General features: G+C 46.1%; 1 protein-coding gene across 4 annotated transcripts in view; it reads right to left on the bottom strand.

Annotated features, from left to right (window-relative positions):
- The window catches only part of BRWD1 (bromodomain and WD repeat domain containing 1), a 2,464,655-nt gene that overhangs the window by 2,210,068 nt on the left and 229,561 nt on the right, over nucleotides 1-25,026 (bottom strand). For all 4 annotated transcript variants that reach the window (XM_078656838.1, XM_078656840.1, XM_078656841.1 and 1 more), the window contains one exon: nucleotides 7,596-7,696. In XM_078656838.1, coding sequence (XP_078512964.1) covers nucleotides 7,596-7,696 — 101 coding nt within the window. The remainder of the gene's footprint in view (nucleotides 1-7,595; nucleotides 7,697-25,026) is intronic.

Below are 25,026 nucleotides of genomic sequence, written 5' to 3'. Positions count from 1 at the left end.
ACAGTCTAAAAGAGGCTCAGTCTAAATGTACGTATCGAAGGACTTCAGGAGTCTTGCTGTCAACTGCAGGGATGATAGATTGGGGTGGAATATCTTCCCTTCGTTCTTGGATAGTAGATCTGGCCGGCATGGTAACCTCCTGTGTGGAACTTCTGATAGCTGAAGGAGATCCGGATGCCACCACTGACGCGGCCATTCCGGAGCTTTCAAAATCATTCTGGAATTGGTCCTGTAAAACTTGTTGATCACTGTGGGAATCAACGGAATTGGTGGAAAGGTGTACAGTAATGTGTGAAACCAGCTTATCAAAAGGGCATTGCCCGAGATCCCGGTTGTGGAAACCTGGATGCGAAGACGGGGCATTTTGCGTTTTCTTGCGTCTGCAAACAGGTCGATGTCTGGCGTTCCCCCTTCTTGGAAGACACTTTGAATGACTTAGTCGTTGAGAGACCAGTCGTGTGCTTCAACGTATTCTCTGCTCAGGGCATCCGCTTGGACGTTGAGTCCCCGGAAGATGCATTGCTAGAATGCTCAAGTCTCTTGCAAGAAGCCACCTCTAGATGTTTTGTGACTCTAGAGAAAGAGGCCTTGATCGAGTACCTCCCTGCTTGTTTAAGTAATGCATTGTGGTTGTATTGTCTATGTGAATCAAAAGGTAATGAGATTGAAGTGACGGGTATAATGATTTGAGAGCTAGGTGCACTACTCTTAACTCCAAGAGATTGATATAAGGTTGTTTAGTCTCCGACCATAGGCCTTGAACTCGAAGACCCCCCCCCATGTGAGCAACCCATCCCTGGAGTGAGGCATCCGTGACTTTTGTTTGTGCAGGAGGGTCCAGGTAAAAAGGAACTCCTTTCATGAGATTGGATCTCTTCATCCACCATTTTATGGAATCCTTGGCCTATTGAGAGAGAAGCACCTGATCGTCCCAGCGTCCTGACACTTGCATCCATTGATCTTCCAGCGATTGCTGCAACGGACGCATGTTCAGCCTGGCATTCGGAACGATAAAGATGCATGATGCCAACGATCCCATAAGTGATGACACATGTCTGAATGTGGGATACTGTATGAGAAGGAGGTTGCAGCAATTCTCCTTAACTGAAGACAAACTCTCCTCCGAAGGATACACACTTGCTTCTGCGGTATACAGTAAGGCACCCAGATAATGGATCTTCTGAGATACCTTGAAGATTGATTTCTTGTAGTTTTCATGGAGGCCCAGCCTGTTTAGCAACTGCAGACAGTACGAGAGATGACTCTGAAGCAGAGCAGGTGGCGAGCTCTTCAGAATCCAGTCATCCGGATAGGGGTATATGAATATCCTTTGATTGCGATGAAAAGCTGCCACCACTGCCATGCACTTGGAAAAAGTTTGGTGGGCTGAACGGGAGAACTTTGAACTGAAAATGCTGAGCAGACACTCAGAATCTTTAAAATTTGTGATGTTTTATGGACACTGGAATGTGAAAGTATGCGTCCTGTAGGTCTATTGCACACATCCAATCTCCTGATGAAGCTGAGGGAATATTTGATGTAAAGCCAACATTCAAAATTTCTCTTTGCAAATGTACTTGTTCAGCAGCCTTATGTTGAGTATTGGTCTGTATTCTCTGGTGGGACCTCTTTTCTGAACCAGACAATAACGTGAGTAAATACCTTGATCTCGTTGTGGAATAGGGACCCTTTCTATGGCATGTTTTTGTAGGAGCACTCTTACTTCTGCTTGTAACAGGTAGTGTCTTTGAAGAAGTTTTTGTTTTGGAGGCACTGATGGTGGTGGGGATTTGAACCTCAGCAGATAGCCATTCTGCACAATATTCAAAACCCACAGGTCCTTTTTTAACTTCTCCCACTCCTCCAGGTGTAACATAATACTATCTCCCATCGGAGTGGTCAACGGGCATGGAGGAAGCCATCCCTCATTGCTTTACCGATGATTTAGGAGCGTTAGGTTGCTGCTTCGTAGAGTCTCTGCCTCGTCCACGTCGCCTCTGTTGATAATTGGACCTAGATTGACCTTGACCTTGATTTTGTGTGTTCCAGTGAGGGGTTTGAACCCTCTGTTGAGAGGAACGTCGATCATAAAGACGGAATCTACGCCTAAACTCTTTTCTCTTTTCTAAGCCAACAGCTTTCAGAGTGTCCAAATCGCTCTTCATCTTGGATATTTCGTCAGCTGCATGTGCACTGAACGGAGAGGATCCTTTAAATGGGAGGTTTGCGATCCTTCTTTGTGCATCAGGTTTTAGTCCTGTAAGCGAAGCCATGCCGATCTCCTTGAGCACATGCCATGCGAATATCCATCGGCAGCCAAGTCCAATGCATCTGCCGCTGCAGTCTTGTTGATCTTCCTTCAAGAGTTTGCTTGAAAATCCCGCCAAGGAATCCCAGAGGGACCTATCGTACCGACCTAGCAAGGCGGAAGCACTAGCCACCTTCATCATTGAGGCCGAAGTATTGCACATTTGTATACCCAGAGAGTTCATATTCTTACAGTCCTTCTCTGGTGGTGCAGTAGAAGAAGATGTTGTAGAATGTGCTTTCTTGGCTGCAGCTACAATCACGGAGTCTAGAAGTGGTCCTGCACGAAGAAAAAAAGGATCCTCGTTAGGGGCCTTATATTTCTTGCACATTCTGGTGGGAACTGAACCCACAGTGGCCGGGGTACGGAAGGTCTGCTTTGCAGGTTCCAACAGACCTGGAACTAAAGGAAGCAGAGGCTTTGCAGAATACTTGTGATGCAAAGTTTCATAGATCACTGATGTAGAAACTGGTTTGAGTATACATAGTGATATTGAGCTTGTTGGCACCCCTACATAGGACATCATTAAAAGTTCTAAGATCGTCTATCGGGGACACCGTAGATGGGGGTGTAGTGGACAGAGTGGGAGAGTAATCTCTCATTGAAGATCTCGTTGACGCAGTTGTTGTTGGAGACCTACGTCTTCTTTTAGAAGTATGAGAGCGGCGAGAACTTGAACGCCCTCTTGACCTTGACCGCCTTCTCACAGGTGATCGAGATCTTCTTGGGGACCTGTGTGGAAAGGATCCCTTTCTTGGGGACCTGTGTGGAAAGGATCCCTCAGAGGTTCTGGGTGGTGATAGAGATTTGGAGAATCTTGCTGCAGGAACTCTAGGTGGCGCTTTCCAGTGTGGAATCCTCTCGAGCAATTGTGGCGATAAGTTAGTAGGAGACTTCGGTCTTGAGAGCCGGGGATTTTTTCATGTGTACTTGAATAATGTGGTGAAGTCCAGGAGATGACACTTATCTCGATGTCGACCGCTGTGTCTTCAACGTCGATCGTGGTTTTTCTGGTACATCCTTAGAAGTGGCAACAATCCTCTCCCTCGACGGCGACCGTGGTCTCGACGTCGATCCAGATAACGCAACCACCGGCGTCGAACGCTGTGGAGACACACTGGAAGAGTGATGTCTCCGCGATGATGTTCTCGACGTCGGTCTCTTCGACGGTGAACGTGACCGTCTTCTCGACGGCGAACGGCGATGGGTGTATGGTACCTTCGATGTCGATTTCCTAGTCGCCGATCGTGCCATCGATGTCGCCCGTCTATGGGTCGGAGAGGGGTTTCTCGTCGAACCTCGACGCCGACCTTCGAGAAGGTGGCAGAGATCTCGCCGTTGATCGGTGTCTTGATGTCGACTGATGTTTCGAAGTTGACTTAGACCAGTCTTCGCTCACATGCTTTGAGCCAGAAGCATGCCTCGACGTCGACGCCAGTTCTTGTCTCCTCGACGGCGATCTGTCCCTTGACGTTCTAAAGTGGCTTATCCGCTTTTCTGACGCAGATTTTGACACCGACGGCGAGCACTCTGGAATCCGCTTTCTTCTGGAAGCAGGTGAAGGAGATCTGTTCTTCTTATGCTGTCCATGAGAGGAGGGCTCTTGGAATGAGACTCAAGGCCACTGATGGTTCTTCCTCTCTCTATCGACGCATGCAGTCTGATCTTTCTCTGTCACCCAGAGTTCTTTTAGAAAATTGTTGGCAGTAGTAACACTTCTGGGGATGGTAAACACACAATACACACAGAGTGAGGGTTTGGACTTTGCCATCTTCTTCCCACAGGGAGGACATTTGTTAAACAAAGTTGCCATTTCTGACATAAAAAGATAGCAAAAATGTCAGAAAATAGTTAAAAACTAATACCAGCTAAGAAAAAGGTTGAATGAAGTTGTAGAAAATCAATTTCCAACTGAAAAAGTAAACAAAAGACCAAGCTCAAGCTCCAGGATCCTCACAGAAGGGACCGGAAAAAAGAACTGACCTGTCACCTGTGGTGCATGATGGGAGCAGGGGGCTCCTTGAGGTCTTAAAGGCACGGTGTCCAGGTTCTCTGGAGCCTTAAAGGCAAGGTGCCAAGTTTTTTGTTATACAGGGATAATTATTCATCTATGCAGCCTAAGAACAAATTGCCTGCAATTACCTGTTTTTCTTTATGAAAATAAAGGGTTGCTGTTGAACACTACTGCAGTATATGTTCTATGTTACTTTATTTACATGTGATATTTTCTTACAGCAGAAATCCATGTAATTTTGGCTGTTCAGTCTATTGTACATATTATAGGCTGCATATCTATGTGTGTTTACATGTATATATGTATGTTTTTCTGAAAGTACTACCTTCATGGGGTTCTAAACATACATATATATGTATTTTTGTATATGATCCGGGGTCCGCACATGGACGAGGATTATTCAGTGCTTATGACTATTGAAGAGTATCCCCTGGAAGAGAACACAGGTGACAATAGGTCACTTGCAAGGCGAGTTCTAACAAACCTTCGTGTGGAGAAGGTCATGCAGGCCCAAAGATCAAGTTCCAACATTTGTTAATTTGTTACCTTGCCCGGGGAGTCCAGGTGCAGAAGGGACTTGGCTATCCTTGGTACTGAATGGGATCGGCGGGAGCTATCAAACTAACGGCACTTGACAAAACCACAGTTGGAAATGGAGTCCCACTCTACCCACGCAAAGTAGAGGCATTTGAGGTCCTAGGACCCGGGTTCAACAGCTGGATTTCTCCTACCTTGCTCGGCAGCTCCGGGAGCAGAGGACCTAGCAGCTGTTAATCACCGGAGCAGGTCGCACCAAAGATACTTTGTCACACATTCGACAAATCCAACTTCAGAATGCAGGAACACAGCAGCAGGGTCATTGATGATGTCAGTCACGGTCAGGTGCCCTAGGGATGGAGATCATGTTCAAGGGGTCAATCACGCGACGGGTGATCACCAAGCCTTGGCGGCTGCAAATGGAATCCACAGTTATTTCAGCAGCTAGAGGGTGACAGGACTGGAGTAGCGGCTTGAAACTTGGTGAGAGCTTGAATAACGCTCTGGACTTGTAGGACACGACTTAGCTTTGGATTCACCCTCAACAGGCCCAGCAGGTTGCAATTCTTGTCACGCAGCATGTCTATTTCCCTGCAGTTTGCAGGGGACTGGCCAACCAATCCTTTGGAGTAAGCTTCGGTTTCTGACAATCACTGAAGTCCCTCATGCTGGGAGCATCGAGCTACAGCCATGGACAAATGTCGAACCCACGGTTCCAGTACATGGTCTCTTGAGGGCATTTAAGTGTCCTCTCTTTGGGCTGCGGAGAGCCAAAGGTCCTGCTTTAGGTGAATGCATTTTTGTGCCTCTTCTCGGATTCAAAATCAGAACTGAGGTTCTGCTGTCAGGGGAGCCTCTTAAATCCTAGTTTAGGGCGCATTAAGGGCATGAGGGACAGAGGCCAATGGGATAATGGTCCCTGCGGCTAACCCGCCCCTGGGATGACAACATCCTGCGCTTACACATCACCTTTCTACCCAGAGTCCTCTACTTTAGGTTCTTCCAACATGGCAGAACCCTTTATTGGCTGAACAGACCTCGTAGCTCACCCTAAAGGTGCAGCTAGGCTTTTTTGAGTTGTACACGTCCTGCATGACTAATTTTCCAACCTGTGAGGCTGGACAGGTCAGAAAGGGCTTTGTCCTCCTCGAGTGGGCAACAAGTACTTTGAGGCTCACCGCCTTGATTGCTGTTAACACTAGCCTTCCTTGGAGCGAGGACGTGTGACCTCATTCCTGCCCAGGCCTTTGTCTCCTTCCTGGGGAAGTGCTAGCACATCCCACCAGGAGGACAGATTTGTTTTGGCGGCAAACCGCTCATGGAAGCCCACCAAGGACTGGACCACTAAACTTTAGGTGGGCAACCACTCAGGATGGCACCTACGTGCGTGCTAGCTCACACTCGACACAAGGATTGTTGGATGTGAAAAAGCACAGTGTTTGACACAAAACACGGCAATTAGGTCATTCCATAATGGAGCTGGCTATCTGGAGTTCTCAGTAGCCAGCCCATGTTATTCTATTGACCGCCAGTCATTTATATTAAAACCTTGCTTTACAAGGTTACTGTAGTGATCTATATGTATAAACATATATATCCACACCTTTAATAGAATGCATGCTACCGCCTACGCTTAGGAGAACAACCTTAAGAGTGACTTACTTACACTAAGACAGTGGTGAGGCTCTGCAGCACATGGTGCGTGCAGAGTCACTCTCGAGCAGACAGGCTGGTCGTGCAGGACTGCAATGGCAGACCTGCAGACATACTTTACCCTAGGTCACATAGGGTAGCACAATATAGTACTGCAGCCCGGGTGACCCCTTTACCACCCTTGCACTGGGTACCACTGGTACCATTAATGAGGGACTTACAAGTGGGAAAAGTACCATGCAAATTGGGTGCACCCACTCACATCAGTTTTTAGGGGGGAGGGCATGAGCACTGGGGGCTGGTTAGCAGGTCCCAGGGCACTATCAGAGTAAAAAGCCAGCGTCCAGCAGTTCTAATGGGAGCCAATAGTGTGGAAGCATCTGCAAAGAAGCACAATTTCTAACAATTAAAAAGCAGTGATTTACTGTTCCTTTGAAAATTCAAAACTCCAGAAATTTCCAGTCGATTTATTGTCATTCAATGTCTATTAGAAGATAAAAATACAACCTATATTCATATATTGGTATTAGATTTTGATCATGTATGGTTTCTTACTTATTTGACTGTTTTGGTACTTCTTTGTGCTTTACACTTGTTCTTTTGATAAAACCGAACTGCTCTGAACCACAGCTACCCAGCATTGAGGGAAGGTTGACTGGACCCAGTACAGGTGGGAGTTTATTACACATTGCGCGCTCACAACCACACCATATAATAAACCACTTTCCTCACATCGCAAAATAGACACCATATTGCAGATTCTTTCTCAATCTGTGCATAAATCTGTCAACTGCACTGGCAATATTGTAGAGTAACATCAGCACCAGTGTATTCAGCATAATTTTTAAATGAGCCTTTTGGTATTTATTCTTCTCTTGGCAATTACTTGTACAATGATGACTTCTAGCAGCAGTGTGTTTATTCTGTCAGGGATTGAACATTATTGACAAGTCCACAACTACAGACACACAGCATCATTAAACAGATATTTTAACTTAATAGTCAGCATTGTTAAATGGCTTTACCACAAGCACTGAAGCTATTGAAAGCTTCAAAATGTACGTGAGCGCAGTTGCTACTTACTTGAATTTCACTGTGTCCACGTCCCACTGCCAAAAACACACAGTGCCATCTGCACCGGTCGAGACCATGTATCTCACAGAATCTTTGGCCAAGGGACTAAACTAAAAGAAAACAGAAAATATTTATTTTAAAGAGACTCCATTTCACATTTGTAGGACAAACATTTCAAGACTTTTCGGAACTTTAAAAATCCAAACGATTTTCTCATTTTACAAATTGAATTCAGGGAACATACCAATCCGAAACAAAATAAAAGCAGTTACCTACTTTTTACAAAGGCTCTTTTAACCCAATAGCTTAAAATGCAAACACCATTGGCCTTATCTAGTGAAAGAAGCAGTGAATACAGCACCCCACCCATCCAAACAATTCCATGTTTGAAAACCAGGCATACCTGTTTTGTACCAGTTTTTTGTAGAAACATAACTGACTGAAATCATTTTGTAAAATTGTGAATAAATTAGCGTAGTGCAACAACTGACTAACATTTTATAGCAGTTTTTACTTTCTTGATCATGTTATTGAGAAAAAAAGAACAAGTTTAACGTTGCGATATGGACAATATTTTGAAACAAGTTTAAAGCAATAAAATAGTCAAAACATTTGCACGTTAAAAAAAAAAAAGACAGGCTCATAAATGGTAAGAAACAAGTTAAGAGTAAGTACAGTACTCTGGTGATTGTATCTTTCATAGATTCAAATGCTTGAATCTTCCCCAGTCATTGAGCTTGGAACCCATGGTAATACAACAACAGCAATACTGTCAAATTTCCTTTTTTCAATGCACAGAAAGACATTTGTTATAATACACCCTCCACATCATTAGAAACCACACCGAATTCGACCAATTAGGTAAAGGCGCATTGATCTCTATTCCCTCAGAGACCACAATAACTCACATTTCAAAAGCACAAATGTGAAAGAATAAACATATTAACCACCTAGGACTGGTGCGACGGGAGGCTCACAGGTAAGAATCTATGAAGGACACCATCGCTGGAGAACTACACTTACAGGTAAATTGTTTTTTCTCCAGCATTGCAACCTTCATAGATTTACAGGCTTGAATCGGAATATCAAGCAGTGTTCATTATGGTACAATGTCAGTTAAAACATTGATTAAACTTAACACAAGAAGGACACAGCAGAGGCTTCTCTTTGGCCAACAGATTATGCTGGACTGCCTCTCCCACAACTGAATTTCTGGAAGATTCCACATTCAGGCAGTAATTTTCCATAAATATGTGATGCATCTTCCATGATGTCACTCTGCAGATAACAGATAGTGTAACACCATCTTACAATGCTGCTATGCAACACCAGTGTTGCAGATACAGTTCTTATGGAACAAGCCAATAGAGAGGTTGTAGGAAGCTGGCTCTGTATATAATATACCAAAATGAGATATAGTGTGCAGTGGATCGCCAAAGATTTTACAGTGGCTAAGGTAGATATTACCTGTAGGGAAGTAGAATCTTCTTTTACGGTTTACCACACTCTTCGCTTGGTGTCAGTGTGGTTTTGACCTAGACTTCTGGGATCCTGCTAATGAGGACCCCACAACTGTGCTTTCTTCCCTAAATTGGCACGGTGAGTACTTTAGTACCGCCACAATTGGCTACTGGTGCACCCTTACAAGTCCCTAGCATATGGTACAAAGGTACCCAGGACACAGGTCCACTTAAACTGTGACTACAGGCCTGCCATTGCAGCCCGTGTGAGTTGGTGCTTGCACCGCTAACCACAGATATGTTTACTTATATTGAAGACTTCTGCACTTAAAACCTATAAGTCAACCCTATGGCAGGCTCTTCAGTCCTGAGGGCAGGGTGCTTGGTTATAAGAGTGAGGGTGCCCCTATTTGACCAGGACACCCTAACAAAGCCTGGAGAATCGACTCCCGGGTTTGTAAGTGGGGTCAGCCATTTTAATACATATAGTGGACATCAGTCATTGCGAGATGTCTAACTATGTAGAGGCTGTATCGATCCTGGTCATGTTCGGTATTTTATTTATTTTATTTATTTATTTGTTAAGCTTGTAGAGCGCGACAGCTACCCAGAAGGGCTTCCCGGCGCTGGAAGAGGCAAAGAACCGCAAGACACAGAATACTAAGGAATTATTGATTAAATAGCCAGGTTTTAATGGCTTTACGGAAGCAGACGTAACAATTCTCAGAACGGATGGCAAGAGGGAGGGAATTCCAGAGTCTGGGGCCTAAAAAGGAAAAACATCTGCCGCCCATTCTTGACAGTCTGTATTTGGGCACGCAGAAAAGGACTTGTGATGAAGAACGGAGGGAACGTGCAGGAGAATAGGTTTTGACAAGAGATTGCAAATAGCTGGGCGCACTCCCAGTCTTGATTTTGTGCATGTAGCTCCAGGCTTTAAATTTAGCTCGGCTTTCCACTTTAAGCCAGTGAAGGTCTCGGAGGCGCCCCACGATGTGATCAGTTTTATGACAGCCGCAGAGCAAGCGTGCAGCAGCATTTTGAACTAATTGGAGGCTTCTCGTGACTGCCTTGGTAGCCTCTAGGTAAAGTATGTTTCCATAATCCAACCGGGCGGTTATCAAAGCGTATATTACAGACCTCTAGGTGTCAGTTGGCAACATCCCCAAAAAATTTTCCCCAGCCAGCGCATAATAGTGAAGCAAATGACAGCCACTTGGTAAGCCTGACATCAAATATGTTGGAATCATACCCAAACACTGATTCCAGTGTTGGAAGTCTGATCCGTGTACTGGGGGGTTCCTTAGGGGACCCACTCTGTACTCCCGGTAACATCCTCTTTTAGGGACTGCAAGCAAGCTAATGCTGCTGCCGACCACAGACACTATTCTGCCCTCCTGCTGCTGAGCCATGTTCATGCAGCAGCAGTAGAATTATAGGTTTCCTGTCACAGGGAAGTGTGACCTCCTCCCAGACAGGAATTAGTGAATTGGGTTGGCGTGGAGGGCTTGACAGCACCTCCGGACAGCTTTGAAGGGCACATCTGGTGCCCTCCTTCCATACTCCAATTTGAACCAGTTCAGGGAACTCTTGGCTCCCGCTCTGGCGAACTGTCAAACCACCTTCTCTGGGAGGGACCCCCGAGTTGTTCCAACCCTTTCCTTAGAGTACTCAAAGGCTTACCTGAGGGTGGGTCCTTATATTCATTGTGGGACAAGACTCAACCCTGAAACTACGTCGCTCTTCAATCGTCTGGACAATTGGACTTCACCTGGAACAGGGACTGAACCAAGGAACACTCATGCTGCTCCTGGTCTCGCTGTTCTTTAGGTCTTCATTGTCTGAGTCTGTGCTTCATCCATGTTCTCCAGAAGGCTTGTGGGCATCGAGGACATCCTAAGTAATCTCCCTTGGAGTGAAGGAGTCACTCCCCTGCATCTCCAGGCACAGCAAGGAAGTTGACCGGTCTGCTGCTCCTGTTCTACCGACTTCCCAAGATTCAGCTACACAGGTGGAGGTTCTGCAACTCCCTGACTTGCCTTTTCTGCAATTTTGAGGACCATATCCCAGGTCGGAACAGCTGGGACCAAAACCCTGTGCACCGCGTCAACTTGCTGTTGCCAAGGCTTGTTGGCTCTGCACTCCAGAGATGATCGGGCTACAAGAAGCTCCAGCCTCCAGCACAGCTTCTCTCCAAGACCTTCACACACTTGATGTGTCAGCGTACCATCACAAAGTTAGCTGCCTTTGCTCCCCAGAAAGAGCTAATCATCCCTTCTGTGTTCTTTAATACAATCTCTTAAAAAGCTCAGCGCTCTCTTGGTATCAAGCGAAGGAGTCACCCTTATTTGGAAAGGTGAGGTGGAGCACAGAACACTGGCAAGGTGATGTTCTAACAGACGTGGAAAAGCTATATTACAAAAAGGAGGCAGAGGTAATAATCTATCAACCACCCTCCCTGTAGCCTATAAACGGTTGATAAAATCAAAAACAAAAAAACAACTTTTCTTGGGTAAAAAAATGGCCTCACCCACTAACGGCGCCATGCTTCATCAGCTACTACACTCCCTGTGTGGCCATCAACAGGGGTGAAGCAAACAGGTTCTGAATGGATTTCAATTGTTGAGGGGACAAGATTGTGAGAAGAGGGGTTAAAAATACCTTAAGGGTACTGATTTGATTTTGATATTTTATTCCTGTGTCCCCCAGACAGGATTAAAAATTACTTAATTTGATCGTCTATGGGCTTCTTCTTCACCCAAACATCATTTTAAATATTGTCAACATGTTTCGGCCAACCATTGCACACCCCTAAGGGGCAGTGGCAGTCGTCAGGCCTTTATGATCCCCTATATAATCACTGTCACTTTTGATCAGTCAATAGTATTTTTGGTCAGACCCGTAAAGTGTTAAACATACACCATGTCAATAATTTACTCGGAGAATGCGTACTATGACGAAGGAGCTTTTCTCTGTAACAGAAATGTTAATAGTCACATGCTGATCCTTAGTTGGTATCAAAACCCTGAGTGAGTGACCCAACATTAAAGCACAAGTTACTACTGCAACGATTCACTAAAGAGACATTAGCTAGTGATAGATTCCTTACCTTAGAATATCCTCAGGCGTCAGACTGGATCTGTAAAGTTTTCGCTAGCAGTACCTCCGCGGCCGTTGCTGGCATCGTAAGTGCCGAGATGACTTCACAGAGATTACTTAGGCGCCACCCATGCATGCTGACGTCAGTTCTGCACACGACTTTCCGCACCAGGAAAGAAGAGCCATGCAACAAACTGACCACTGGTGCCAAAAAATTAGGGCCCTGAAAAGGGATGTCCTTAATCCTAGAATTCAGTTAGCAGAACGGGGAGGATGGGTGGGGCAGTAAGGAATCGATCACTAACTAATGTCTCTTTAGTGTATCGTTACACAAGTAGTAACTTGTGCTTTAATGTTGGGTCACTCACTCAGGGTTTTGATACCAACTAAGGATCAGCATGTGACTATTAACATTTCTGTTAATATTCTATTGTACTAACTTGTGCATCTGAAAGAGAGATACGTTAGTGATAGATTCCTTACCTTGGAATCAATACACCAGCAATACAACCCCGGTGGAGGGTCTGCGAACAAGATTACACCAGAAAGTCACGGAGAATAGAACGGCCAAAGAAGTAGTCTCTCTGGACTGGACTGTAAAGGCAGTAATGCTTGGTAAACGTGAGCAGCGAGGCCTACGTAGCTGCCTGACAAATGTCCTGCAAGGGAATGCCGCGTCCCAAGGCAGTAGTGGCTGCCGTTGCCCTGGTGGAATGAGCACGCAGCCCCACAGGAGGCTCCTTCTTAGCCAACGAGTAACAGGCTTCGATGCAGAGAACGACCCACCGAGAGATGGTCCGTTTGTGCACGGCCCAACCTTTCTTGGCGCCCACGTAGCCAAAAAAGAGCTGGTCATCCACCCGGAACTGTTGTGCGTGCTTCAGATAGAACAAGAGCGTACGTTTTGGGTCCAGACGGTGGAGCCTCTCTTCCTCTTTCGAAGGATGCGGTAAGAAGGTGGGCAAAGTGATGGTCTGTCCAATGTGGAAGGGCGTGGCAACCTTTGGCAAGAAAGGAGGACGGGTCCTTAAAACCACCTTGTCCGGATGTACAAAAGGAAAGGAGGTTTAGAAGAAAAAGCCTGGAGCTCACTCACTCTTCTGGCAGAGGTGATAGCTACCAGGAAAGCCGTCTTGAGAGTAAGAAGACGCAAAGGACAGTTATGAAGGGAGCGCACATCAGATATGTTAAGATAAAGTTTAAGTCCCATTGAGGCATGATGAATGGCACAGGAGGAATTATGTGCGTAATGCTTTTCAGAAAACAGTTAACTACCGGGGACTTAAAAAGAGAAGGCTGATCTGGAAGCCGTAGATGGCCGAAAGATAACCTTTGATAGTGCCCATAGCAGAGCACTGCTGGATCAAAGAAAGAAGGAACATTAGGACAGATAGAGGGGCAGAAAGGGGATCCACAGACTTTGCTGTTCCACCATGCCACAAACTTTTTCTGCATACAGGCGAATACCGTTTTAGTGGAGGGACGCCTGGCTACCTGAATGACATCACAGACTTTGGGAGGAAGATCAAAAGCGGTCAACTGTGGCCGCTTAATCTCCACGAATGGAGGTGGAGGCTGGACAGGTTCGGGTGGAGGACCGTCCCTTGCTGCTGCAACAGAAGATCCTCCCGAAGAAGCAGACGGATCGGGGGATCGATCGCCATGCTGAGTAGCTCGGGATACCAGTATCTTCTTATCTAACATCTACCCCTGTCCCCCTCGTTAGCATCCGGAGACCAACGGGGGGATGTTGGAGAGCGACAACGCTTCGACTTATTTTTGTGTTGTTTCTTACCCGAATCCGAGGGTGAAGACCTGGAGCCTGAGGAGCGATGATGGTGGCCCCGCGAGCGTTCTCTGGAGAGGCCCCTGGACCATGAACGACGCTGGAAAGAGAGGACCTCAAGCAGCTTCCGGCGCTGCTCCCTCAAGGCCTTCGGGGCCATTGCCAGACAGTCCATACAGGACAGAGAGTCGTGGTCGCACTCCAGGCAGTAGAGGCAGACGTTGTGGGGGTCCGCCACCGACATGTTGCGACGGCAGGCCCCACAAGACTTAAAAGCAGGCATTCCTGCCTGCACCAGAGTAGACTGACAGGAGACAAAAGTCTCAAAAAAATAATCAAAAAGTGACTAAGGTACGTGATCTAACCGGATGAGCTTGCTGGCGCGGAAAAAAAAAATTCGTCAGCGAAGAATGGGTGGCGACTAAGTCATCTCAACGCTTATGACGCGGGCGACGGAGCCAAACGACACCACCTACTGACGCGCAGAGGTAAGGCTAGCGAAATCTTTCGGATCCAGGCTGACGCCTGGGGATAGTCGAAGGTAAGGAATCTATTACTAACGTGTCTCTTTCAGATGTACAAGTTACTTACCTTCGGTAACGTAATATCAGAGAGAGACACAGTCTAGCTGGAGATTCCTTAACTTCTCTCCAGGCATCAGACTGGACCTGGAAAATATTTTAGCAGTACCTCTGCGCGCCAGGGGGCCGGGCCGTAAGGCTCCACAATGTCGTCGTCTCCGGATGGGATGTCAGCAGTGCCATATAAGTCCCCTCCGGCACACGGACGTCAGTTTCTTTAGTGAAACCTTCCGCGGCAGAAGGTGGAACTATTATAGAAACTGGATGAGGATACAATGTGCCAGAAAGATCAAAAATCTTTGAAACATTAATAAAAACGAAACATCAAATAGTATGTCAATACCAGACATGGATTTAAAAGAAACCCCCCAAAGAATCAACGAAGCACAGGGCTTCATGAAATTTTGCACCCTGGTGAATAACCAGCATTCAAGGGAAAAACACCTTACACTCTACCGACCATTCATCAATGGTAATGAATGGCATGATAATGGCAAAACAAAACCTATAAGAACAACACCTAGTGGTTTGTGGCTTCACACTATTACGTAATATAGTGACAGTGCAAATACAAGATATGATATTAGACCAAGACTTTAAAAGAATGAATCAAATGAATTAACACTGCTCACTGGTGTTTAATCTAGTGTAAAAGAGAAAACGTCTCCACTCTAACGATCACTTACCATTGGAAATGGATTGGAGGGCAACATCTAAACAAAATCTATGTGGCAAGACCAAATGGTTTTGTTAAGTCCCAACATTAATTGAGACAGGGATCACCGATGTATAAAACCAGAAGGGCGTTCAGGAATCTGCGGCTAGACTGCGTCTCTACCAGATATTACATTACCGAAGGAAGTAACTTGTACATCGGATAGTGATATCTAGCCGCAGATTCGTTAACTTGTGAATTAAATACCATAGCTATACGTCCCTGGAGGAGGGCCCACAAACTAAACCTACAAAAGTTCTCAAAGAGAACCAGCCACACATAGCTAACAATCAACCACGTGCATGTAGGAAAAGAAGAACAAGAGATTGGATCTTAATAGAATTCTTGATCATGTTCACAGAACATATCAATAATAAACAACCCTACAGGCCTGAAAGAATCGGGCCTTGAGGGGAAAAGGGGGGTAAACCCCTAAACAACCGCCTGACATTTATCAGACATTATCCTCTAGCCCCAAAGGGGAAAGGAAACTCATTGATCAAAAGGGCCAAGTGCAAGGCAGAAGTCATGCAATCCACATTCTTAACGACAAAAATATCTGAAAAAGAACTGTCCTGATAAAATGCAAAAAGAAGGACTCTCAGAACTCATTCCCATTATACCAAGATAAATGAACAAACGCAAAAACTGGAGACATAATCTGTATACCAGAAAAGATTAACAATAACAATAATACCTCCATGGTATAAAGACTTGTTTGAACTACATGACCACTCGAAGATTACATAATGCACTGAAAAGATGATAAAATGAAAGCAAACAGATTTGACTCTCGTATAGGTATTCATCAATTGTACCAGCTGTATAAAAGTGTGTGTATTGGTGTGTGCGCCCGTCCGTCCATCCAGAGACTGAGTGGCTCAACAGCTCAAGGAATTTCGCTGGCCAATGTGTACTGCCGAAGCTCAAGGATCTGCAAAGCTTGCCTCCACATGGCCTTGTATGTATGTATGTATTGCGACTTATATAGCGCACGTATCACCCGAAGGTATCAAGGCGCTTGCTTAGGGAACCCGTCCTGGTATTCCCCTGTGAGATACCCCGGCAGGGTATCCACAAGGTGAAAGCCAGGCATCCCGCCGCGAGGGGCCGTAGTGGAGATTAAGCAAGCTATTGCCCAGAGTCGCAGAGTGTGACCCCGTGAGTCGAGTAGGCACCGGAGCGAGAATTGTCGAGTCCGTGGAATTTTGAGCCCAAGACCCGCCGAGGCAGGGAATCGAACCCTGGTCCACGGCCGATCTCAGCTTCCGGGTCTGCCGCCTCTAACCACTGAGCCACGCTTCTCCACTGCCAATGCCATGGTCAACATTCTAAACATGACTTCGAGCCATGGGTACTCTCGAGGCACCAAGGCAAACGGGAAAAGAGATGCAACTGCATCTCATATTAAAAAACTTCTTTCTGTACTGATTTTTTTTTTTTGTTTAATTATCGAAGACCAAATATGTGTAACAAATATGCACACAGCCATGTATATTCTGTATACATTATAGCTAAACAGAACTGAGAAATCAGTCCAAAAGCACTTTACAAAATTATTCCAAAAGGAATCGCACCTATTAGTGCAGTACCAAAAGATATCAAAGAAAAATCTAAACATTAAAAAGAAACCATACATAAAAATGAATCCTTGCCGGCAACAAGCATACACAACCACACTTGTGATGCAAATACATTTGATCGCAAGTCTGACAACTAAATATGTGTGTGTGTATAATATATATGTATATATATATATATATATATATATATATGTATATATATATATATATATATATATGCTGTATACATGGCAAAAGACTGTTTTTTTTCTATCTCGGCGTGGATAGCACTGTGTGCTCTAACAGGAGCTGCTTTCCACCTAAACTTGAGAAATACCTAGAGTTCTCTCCTTCTTTTTTGCATAATTTAAGTGTCACTATGCCTGAAAGGGTTTTGTTTGGACTTATACTGGGTGCTCCCTTGTGTCTGGACAAAGCTATACCTCTCTGAAGAGCTCTAATTACAGCAAAACACTGTGTCAGGGGTTGCTTTTACTAATTTCAGGTTGGCTTGAGTTGGTATTTTACCAATTCAAAGCTGTAATATTGTGCCTGGAGTGATAAATGGCTTTTGTCATTTTACAGCTCGGCAAGGACAGCACTGTACTAGTCCTATGCTTAAAGACTTTGCGGTATAAATGGCAAAACACTATCTCGGCGTGGATAGCACTGTGCTAATCCTATGTTTAAAAACTTTGATAGAAAAACAGACATTTGAGGTGAGCAGATCTAGAGTGTCACTGGTGTTGAGAGTGCTCTAACAGGAGCTGCTTTCCACCTAAACTTGAAAACTACCCAGAGTGCTCTCCTTTTTTTAATAAATATATATATATATATCTATATATCTATATATATATCTATATATCTATATATCTATATATCTATATATCTATATATCTATATATCTATATATCTATAATATATATATATATATATATATATATATATATATATATATATATATATATTAGATTCCAATGCCCCAAAGCTTTCGAAAAATGCACTCTGCAGCCAACTTACACCATAGGCGTTTATTAAACACGGAAACCAGCTCGTGTCCCGCTTTGCATTACTTCGCCAACGCGTTTCAAGGCATCCGCCTCTTTTTCATAGGCCATTCCAAAAATGCGGTGAGCGGATTCCAATTCCTAATTTGGCAGTCTTTTATATGCTACCCTCAGTGGGATTTGCTTCGTGCTTGCGCATAATTTCGCCATTTGTTACAATGCATGATGGAACTTGCTGTTCTATTTTAAGAACTGTTGTTAATCACAGTGAGTTGCTCTCCGTATTCTTTTGTTAGGAACATTGTTGTACCCTCCAGTGGGTTACAGAACACTTTCGCTGGTTTAATTATTTCAAAGTTGGCTGTGCTGACAGCAGCTGTGATACAGTTCATTAGCTGCTCAGCCTCTCTTCGTCCGAGACAGGAATTTACACGGCTGTCCTGCCGTGGAAAAGTGCACCGTCCCAGACGAAGAGAGGCTGAGCAGCTAATGAACTGTATCACAGCTGCTGTTAGCACAGCCATCTTGGAAATAATTAAACCAGCGAAAGTGTTCTGTAACCCACTGGAGTGTACAACAATGTTCCTAACAAAAGAATACGGAGAGCAACTCACTGTGAGTAACAACAGTTCTTGAAATAGAACAGCAAGTTCCATCATGCATTGTAACAAATGGCGAAATTATGCGCAAGCACGAAGCAATTACCACTGAGGGTAGCATATAAAAGACTGCCAAATTAGGAATTGGAATCCGCTCACTGCATTTTTGGAATGGCCTATGAAAAAGAGGCGGATGCCTTGAAACGCGTTGGCGAAGTAATGCAAAGCGGGACACGAGCTGGTTTCCGTGTTTAATAAACGCCTATGGTGTAAGTTGGCTGCAGAGTGCATTTTTCGAAAGCTTTGGGGCATTGGAATCTAACAGGAATTTACACGGCTGTCATGCCGTGGAAAAGTGCACCGTCCCAGACGAAGAGAGGCTGAGCAGCTATTGAACTGTATCACAGCTGCTGTCAGCGCAGCCAACTTGGAAATAATTAAACCAGCGAAAGTGTTCTGTAACCCACTGGAGGGTACAACAATGTTCCTAACAAAAGAATACGGAGAGCAACTCACTGTGAGTAACAACAGTTCTTAAAATAGAACAGCAAGTTCTATCATGCATTGTAACAAATGGCGAAATTATGCGCAAGCACGAAGCAAATCCCACTGAGGGTAGCATATAAAAGACTGCCAAATTAGGAATTGGAATCCGCTCACCGCATTTTTGGAACGGCCTATGAAAAAGAGGCGGATGCCTTGAAACGCGTTGGCGAAGTAATGCAAAGCGGGACACGAGCTAGTTTCCGTGTTTAATAAACGCCTATGGTGTAAGTTGCCTGCAGAATGCATTTTTCGAAAGCTTTGGTGGGGCATTGGAATTATATATATATATATATATATATATATATATATATATATTACACTTCTTCAAGAAGCAACAGCCAATATTTCTCAAGGACGGTTAAATACAGAGAAAATTAGATGCATAGCTAAAGAAGTCCAGTAATATCTAACCTTCAGACAGGAATAACATTTGCAGAAAACTTTGCAGGAGAGTAACAAGAAGAACTCTCTATAAAGCCTAAAAAGCTCCAAACTTGTAATACACGACTGAAAACAACCATAACGGTTGCAGACTCTGCCTACCACACAGCCTAAAAGACTGAGTTTACACCGCTATGTTCCAAATTTGAACAAAGGAATTACCTATACCCTCCCACAAATGAGGAAGCCAGTAACTCGTGTATTCCAAACTCTGAATTTACCATCACAACTCTTGAAAAATTGAAGCACTTATGCAGTCCGCTCAAGAAGAGAAAATTAACTGCACTGATTACTCTGGCTAAGAAAAACCAGAGGGGGGTGTAAATACAATAAAACCACAAAAAGGGTTTAGAGAGGAAAAGAAGAAAACAAGTTACTTACCTGTAACTGTGGTTCTCCAGTATTTCAGAAGGCTTATTTACTATTCTAACTTCACTCCTGGAATATTTGGGTGAAAGTTAAAGAATCCCCAAGTATTTTTAATAAGGGTTGAAAAGTTGTCATTTTGAATTGCAGAAAGTGCTGCACTGAATGCGCAACTCGGGGCAAAAAACTAGGACTACTGCATGACAAATGGAAAGGTAGGAAACAAATGTTATAACCTTTTTAAAAAACACATAGCTGGAGACCTAAACAATGAAGGCAGATACAGCAAATTAATAAACGCCGAAAGAGCCAAAAGGTACCTTTTAACTGTGCCCAGAGTAAAGCCTTGCTGGCTAGAGCCAAAAAAACGAACAAAACATCAAAAAAATGTGCCTGGAGGCGATCTATGTGCCATGTGCCAAACCACAAATATGTCCAAACGAAGGGTGTATACATGTACATATTATTTGTCAAGAGATACCGGTCTCTAAAGATGACCTCAAACACCTCCAGTGAAAGGTTAAATATGGTCAGTTTTCGCTGCTCGATCTCCAAGCATTTAGATGTGTATTGCAAAGCCCTGCCCTGCTGCTGCAACAGTAGAGCCTCCCGAAGGGGTAGCTGGATCAGAAGACAGATGTTCAAACCCAGGAGTTCTGGATACCATACTCTCCGGGCCCAATCCAAAGCCACAGCTAGGATGCCTTGAGCACAGTCGATACTGATCTTTCTGAGAACTCGTTGCAGGAGTATTATTCCCAGAACGGCATACAGGGTTCCAGAGTTCCACTCAAGGTGGAACACATCTCCAAGCAAGAGGCACCATGAAAACTCCAATGTGCAGTAGTGCTGACATTGCATGTCCTCAGCAGTGGCATAGAGATCGATAGATAAGCTAAGGTTCTCCCCATTCGGAGAAGAGACCTTGCGCCTCAGGGTATCACTAGGGTTCAGCTAGGCATCAGCAACTGGGTTAGCATGTCCTCGCATTCAAAGAGCCTGCCAAGTGGTTCACCACCAGGGAAACTCCTTGATGGTCGAGCCATTTCCAAAGGCACCAGGTTTCCAGGCTTAGGGTCTGTGAACCCACCTGTCCTGCTGGTTGAAGGTGGTTTCATCCATGAGCAGCTGAACCAGCCTCTCCTTGATGGATGCAAGGAGGGCTTTTTTTTTTTTTTTTTTTATATTTTGGAAGACCTTTATTAAAGTTGCAGAGTGAGAACACAGCCTTGTGCCTACAACCTGTTAGATCAGGCCGGCAGCATTAGCATATAGAACAATCATGCTCCACGGCCCTGGGAGGGAGTTAGAAGTGAACACAGCATGTCGCCTACAACCCATTTGGGCCGGCCGCGATGTATATTATTTGAAGTCGTGAAAAGGAGGCATAATTCCGCAGGCATTTGATCAGGTAATGTCAATTCTTAAGCATTTGAGGTCTCATTATTTACTTTTTGTTGAACTCTAAACTTTAACAATAACTCAATACAGAACTGAGGTTGTCAATCCCCCTCCCATGTGGGGTCCCCAGTCAAGGGGGGGGGGGGGGGGGCGCGGTAGGGGGGGTCCCTCAACTCCGAGTCCATCGGAGTGTGTTGAGAGGCCTTGGTCTGAATGTGCGAGCGAATGCATACGGTCTGGCGGAGGAGTCAGTCGCGCATTCCTTCATGGGGAGGGGAGGGGGGGGGCGAGGGAGGGGACGTGTGCAGTGCATGCGCCAGACTGTGGGTGTGGGGGATATTACCTACCGCGGCGTGCCCCGATATGTGCAGTGTGCCAGAGAAAGTAGGAGGGGGGGTAAGGGGGGGGGGGGGGGGGGAAGAGGGTAGGGGGGGGGGGAGGAGGAAAGTAGTAAGTAGTGTCCAACTCCGACACCTAGGGATGCAGAAGTCAGTCTCCTGACCTGCCTGGTACGAGGCGGTTAATACTCTTATGTATTCGTATGCAGGCTTCCAGGCTCACACTTGAGGGGGCAGTGATGTCACGTATTCCCTGCTCAGGGCGTTCCTGGCGGGCTGGTGTGTGGGTGTTGTAGCGTCACGCGGCGATTGAGGGGAGGCGCTGTGCAATTCACAGGGTTGCCTGACCATCCCATCAACCTCCCGATCTTCAGCGTCCGATTCAGCCATAGACTGGGCCCGCAGTAGGTAGGCGGAAAGCGGGCCCCACAGGTCTTTGGGTCGTGATTTATGTGGTAGCATGTCGGCATAATTGTGCAGTTGGTCTTGCCAGGTTGACATAGTGGCCAGCCATATTTTAAATTTGGGGGCGCGTCCCCGGCCCCATCTGCACGCCACATGGCGTTTCGCAAGCAGGAAGCCCAGGGCAGTGAATTTCCGGTATTTGTTAGTCGCTGGGGTGGGGAGCCCTAATAGTGCAATTTTAGGACAGAGTTCTATTTCCACCCCTATCATTATGGATATGGCCTCGAGTACCTGCGCCCAGTACTGCGCAACAGCAGGGCACGACCACGCTAAGTGCATAAAGTCCGCTCTTCCTTGTTTGCATCTAGCGCAGCGGTCATCCTCGCAAAGGCCAAAGCGGCACAACTTGGCGGGAGTGTAATAGAGGCGGTGTAAGAACTTATAGTGGATCAGTCGAAGGCGAGCATTTCCCGTCACTGAGACCGTGTGGGAGCAGCTGTGCTCCCATTGTTCATCTGAGAGGGGTGGATCCAGGTCAAAGTCCCAGTCCAGCCTAGCTCGCAGCCCTGGGGGCGCGGGGGACACATATGCGTGCTTGTAGAGCACGGAGACTACGTGTTTTGGGGTGTCTTGTTGAAGCAGTGCATGTAAGGGCGCAAAGACTTCTGGTTCACCCGGGAACTCTGGCGTGACAGCTTTGATATTCTGTCGTAGACGCGTGTAGAGGAATGTGTCCATTACAGATGGTGAGTGCTCCCCGAAAAATTGGTCCCGCGTGCGAAACCGACCATGTACATATAAATCTCCCCAGGTGTGAAGGGCTAGTTTGGAGAGTAGTCGACGGCCTATTTCCTCCCGTGCAACACTAACTCTAGGGTCATTCGCTAGGGTCATGTGAGGGGAATACATAAGGGTCACCCCCATACGATCCGCGATTCTACGCCAGGCACGTACGGTGCAATCCACCGTGGAGGGGTCCCGATCCGTTGTACTGACGTCCGTATAGAGGTATCCCAACGGTTTTTCTGGTCTCATATACCCGTCTTCCACCGCGAGGTGCGCCATAAAGGGAGGTGGGTGAAGCCAGTAGGATGCAAAGTGGCCTTGTGCGCAGTCATAGTACAGCCGAAAGTTCGGCACTTCATATCCACCCTGATGGTAGGGCAACATGAGCGTTGCAAGGTTTAGCCGCGCTTGTTTCCCCCCCCCATACAAGGCGGGAGATCTGGGACTCTAGAGCTCGAAAGAAAAACGAGCCTGGATTATAGGGTATGTTGGTGAAGAGGTACAGCAGCTTAGGAAGAATGACCATTTTAATCATGGAAATGCGCCCTGCCATGGACAGCGGTAGATGAATCCATTTCGTAATGCTGTCTGTCAACTTATCTAGGACCGTACCATAGTTTGCCCTGATAAGAGCTTCACGGTTCCTGGTCACGTTGATACCTAAGTACTTTATCTCATCATTCTCCCATAATAACGGGTAGTCAAGGGGGAATTGGGGAGTATTATCTGTGAGGGGGAACAGGGCTGATTTGGACCAGTTGATCTGTATCCCCGCTATCGCTCCAAATTTGGTAATCTCGCGTAGCAGGGGATTGAGGTGTTCCTGCGGTTTATGCATATATAAAGTCATATCGTCAGCATATAATGAAATAAGCAGCTGGCGTTCCGGATAAATCAGGGACCTGTGGTTATGGTGCTGGCGAAGTTTGGCTGCAAGGGGTTCAACAGCTACAGCGAATAAAACTGGGGATAATGGGCAACCCTGTCGGGTTCCTCTACATATCTCGAAGGGGGCCGAGCGTGACCCATTCAATAGGACCGAGGCACTAGATTTAGTGTACAAAAGCTTGATCCCATCTAGGAAACTAAACGGAGTTCCCATCCGTTCCAGCAACGACAAGAGGTAATCCCATTCCAGGGAGTCAAATGCTTTGGTGGCATCGAGGAAGACGGCCGCTGCTTCGCATTTAGGGTCAATATCTTGTATGACCGCCAGCAAAGTGCGGAGGTTGTGCGAGGTCGCGCGATTCGGGACAAAACCCGCCTGACCCGGAAGGACCAGCCTCTCCATCAGAAGGTTCAGACGCGTCGCCAGTACTTTTGCCAGTATTTTAACGTCAGTGTTTAATAACGACAGGGGTCGGTAGGAGTCACAAAGCTCCGGAGGCTTACCCGGCTTAAGCAGTGACGATATCAGCGCCTCTCTCATACTAGGTGGCAGTGAGCCCTCTTCGAGAGCTGAGTAGTACACCCTGTTCAGGATGGGGGCGAGCAGGTGAATGTATGCTTTATAGAAATCTATCAGCAGACCATCCGACCCTGGAGATTTGCCAGATTTCATGGACATAATGGCGTCCTTTATTTCGTCTAATTCCAGCTCATGGTGTAAGAACTTCTGCTGTGTCGGGCCCAGCCATGCAATCGCTGTGTCGTCAAGATATGTATTAAGGTCTAGGGGCATACGTCTCTGAGAAGTGTACAGCTTCTTGTAGTGGTCCGTGAGTACACGAAGCTGTCCAGGCAGGTCTCTCTGTGGCACCTGTTGGTCATCAAGCAGAGTGGTGACGTAATTGCTGTGCCTAGGGGGCCTCACAGCCGAGGCTAGAGCTCTTCCCGGTCTGTCTCCCTCACCATATATACGCGCTACATAGGGCTTCCCCAGGAACTGACCTTCCTTATCAGCCGCCTCAGAGTACTCATTGATCTTTTCTCTGAGCCGAGCACGCGCTTCGTGTTCTCGTGTACCACTCACAGTATCTCTCTCTAGCGTGCGTATCTCGGCTTCTAATTTACGCAGCTCCCCCCGAAGGGATTTGAGCACTCCCCCTCCCTTGGAGATACACCAGCCTCGTACGGTGACTTTGAAGGCCTCCCATACGGTAGTAAGGCTGTCAACTGAGTCAATGTTGCGGTCAAAGAAGTCCTGTATGTCCTGCTCCAACTCCGTCTTGAAGGCAGAGTCAGTAAGGTGCGCGGGGTTGAGGAGCCAGCTTAAATAAGGTGAAACTGCGTGGGGGACGCGCAGGGAAAGTAGGACAGGTGAGTGGTCAGAAAAAGTGCGCGCCAGATGTATAGTATTAACTACCCAGGGAATGAGACCTGCCGTAAGGAATATGTAGTCTAAGCGA

This window comes from Lissotriton helveticus, chromosome 8, assembly GCF_964261635.1.
Source record: "Lissotriton helveticus chromosome 8, aLisHel1.1, whole genome shotgun sequence".
In the NCBI taxonomy this organism is placed as follows: Eukaryota; Metazoa; Chordata; class Amphibia; order Caudata; family Salamandridae; genus Lissotriton; species Lissotriton helveticus.
Note: the sequence above shows the minus strand (reverse complement) of the source record. Positions and strands in the feature narration are given on the sequence as shown.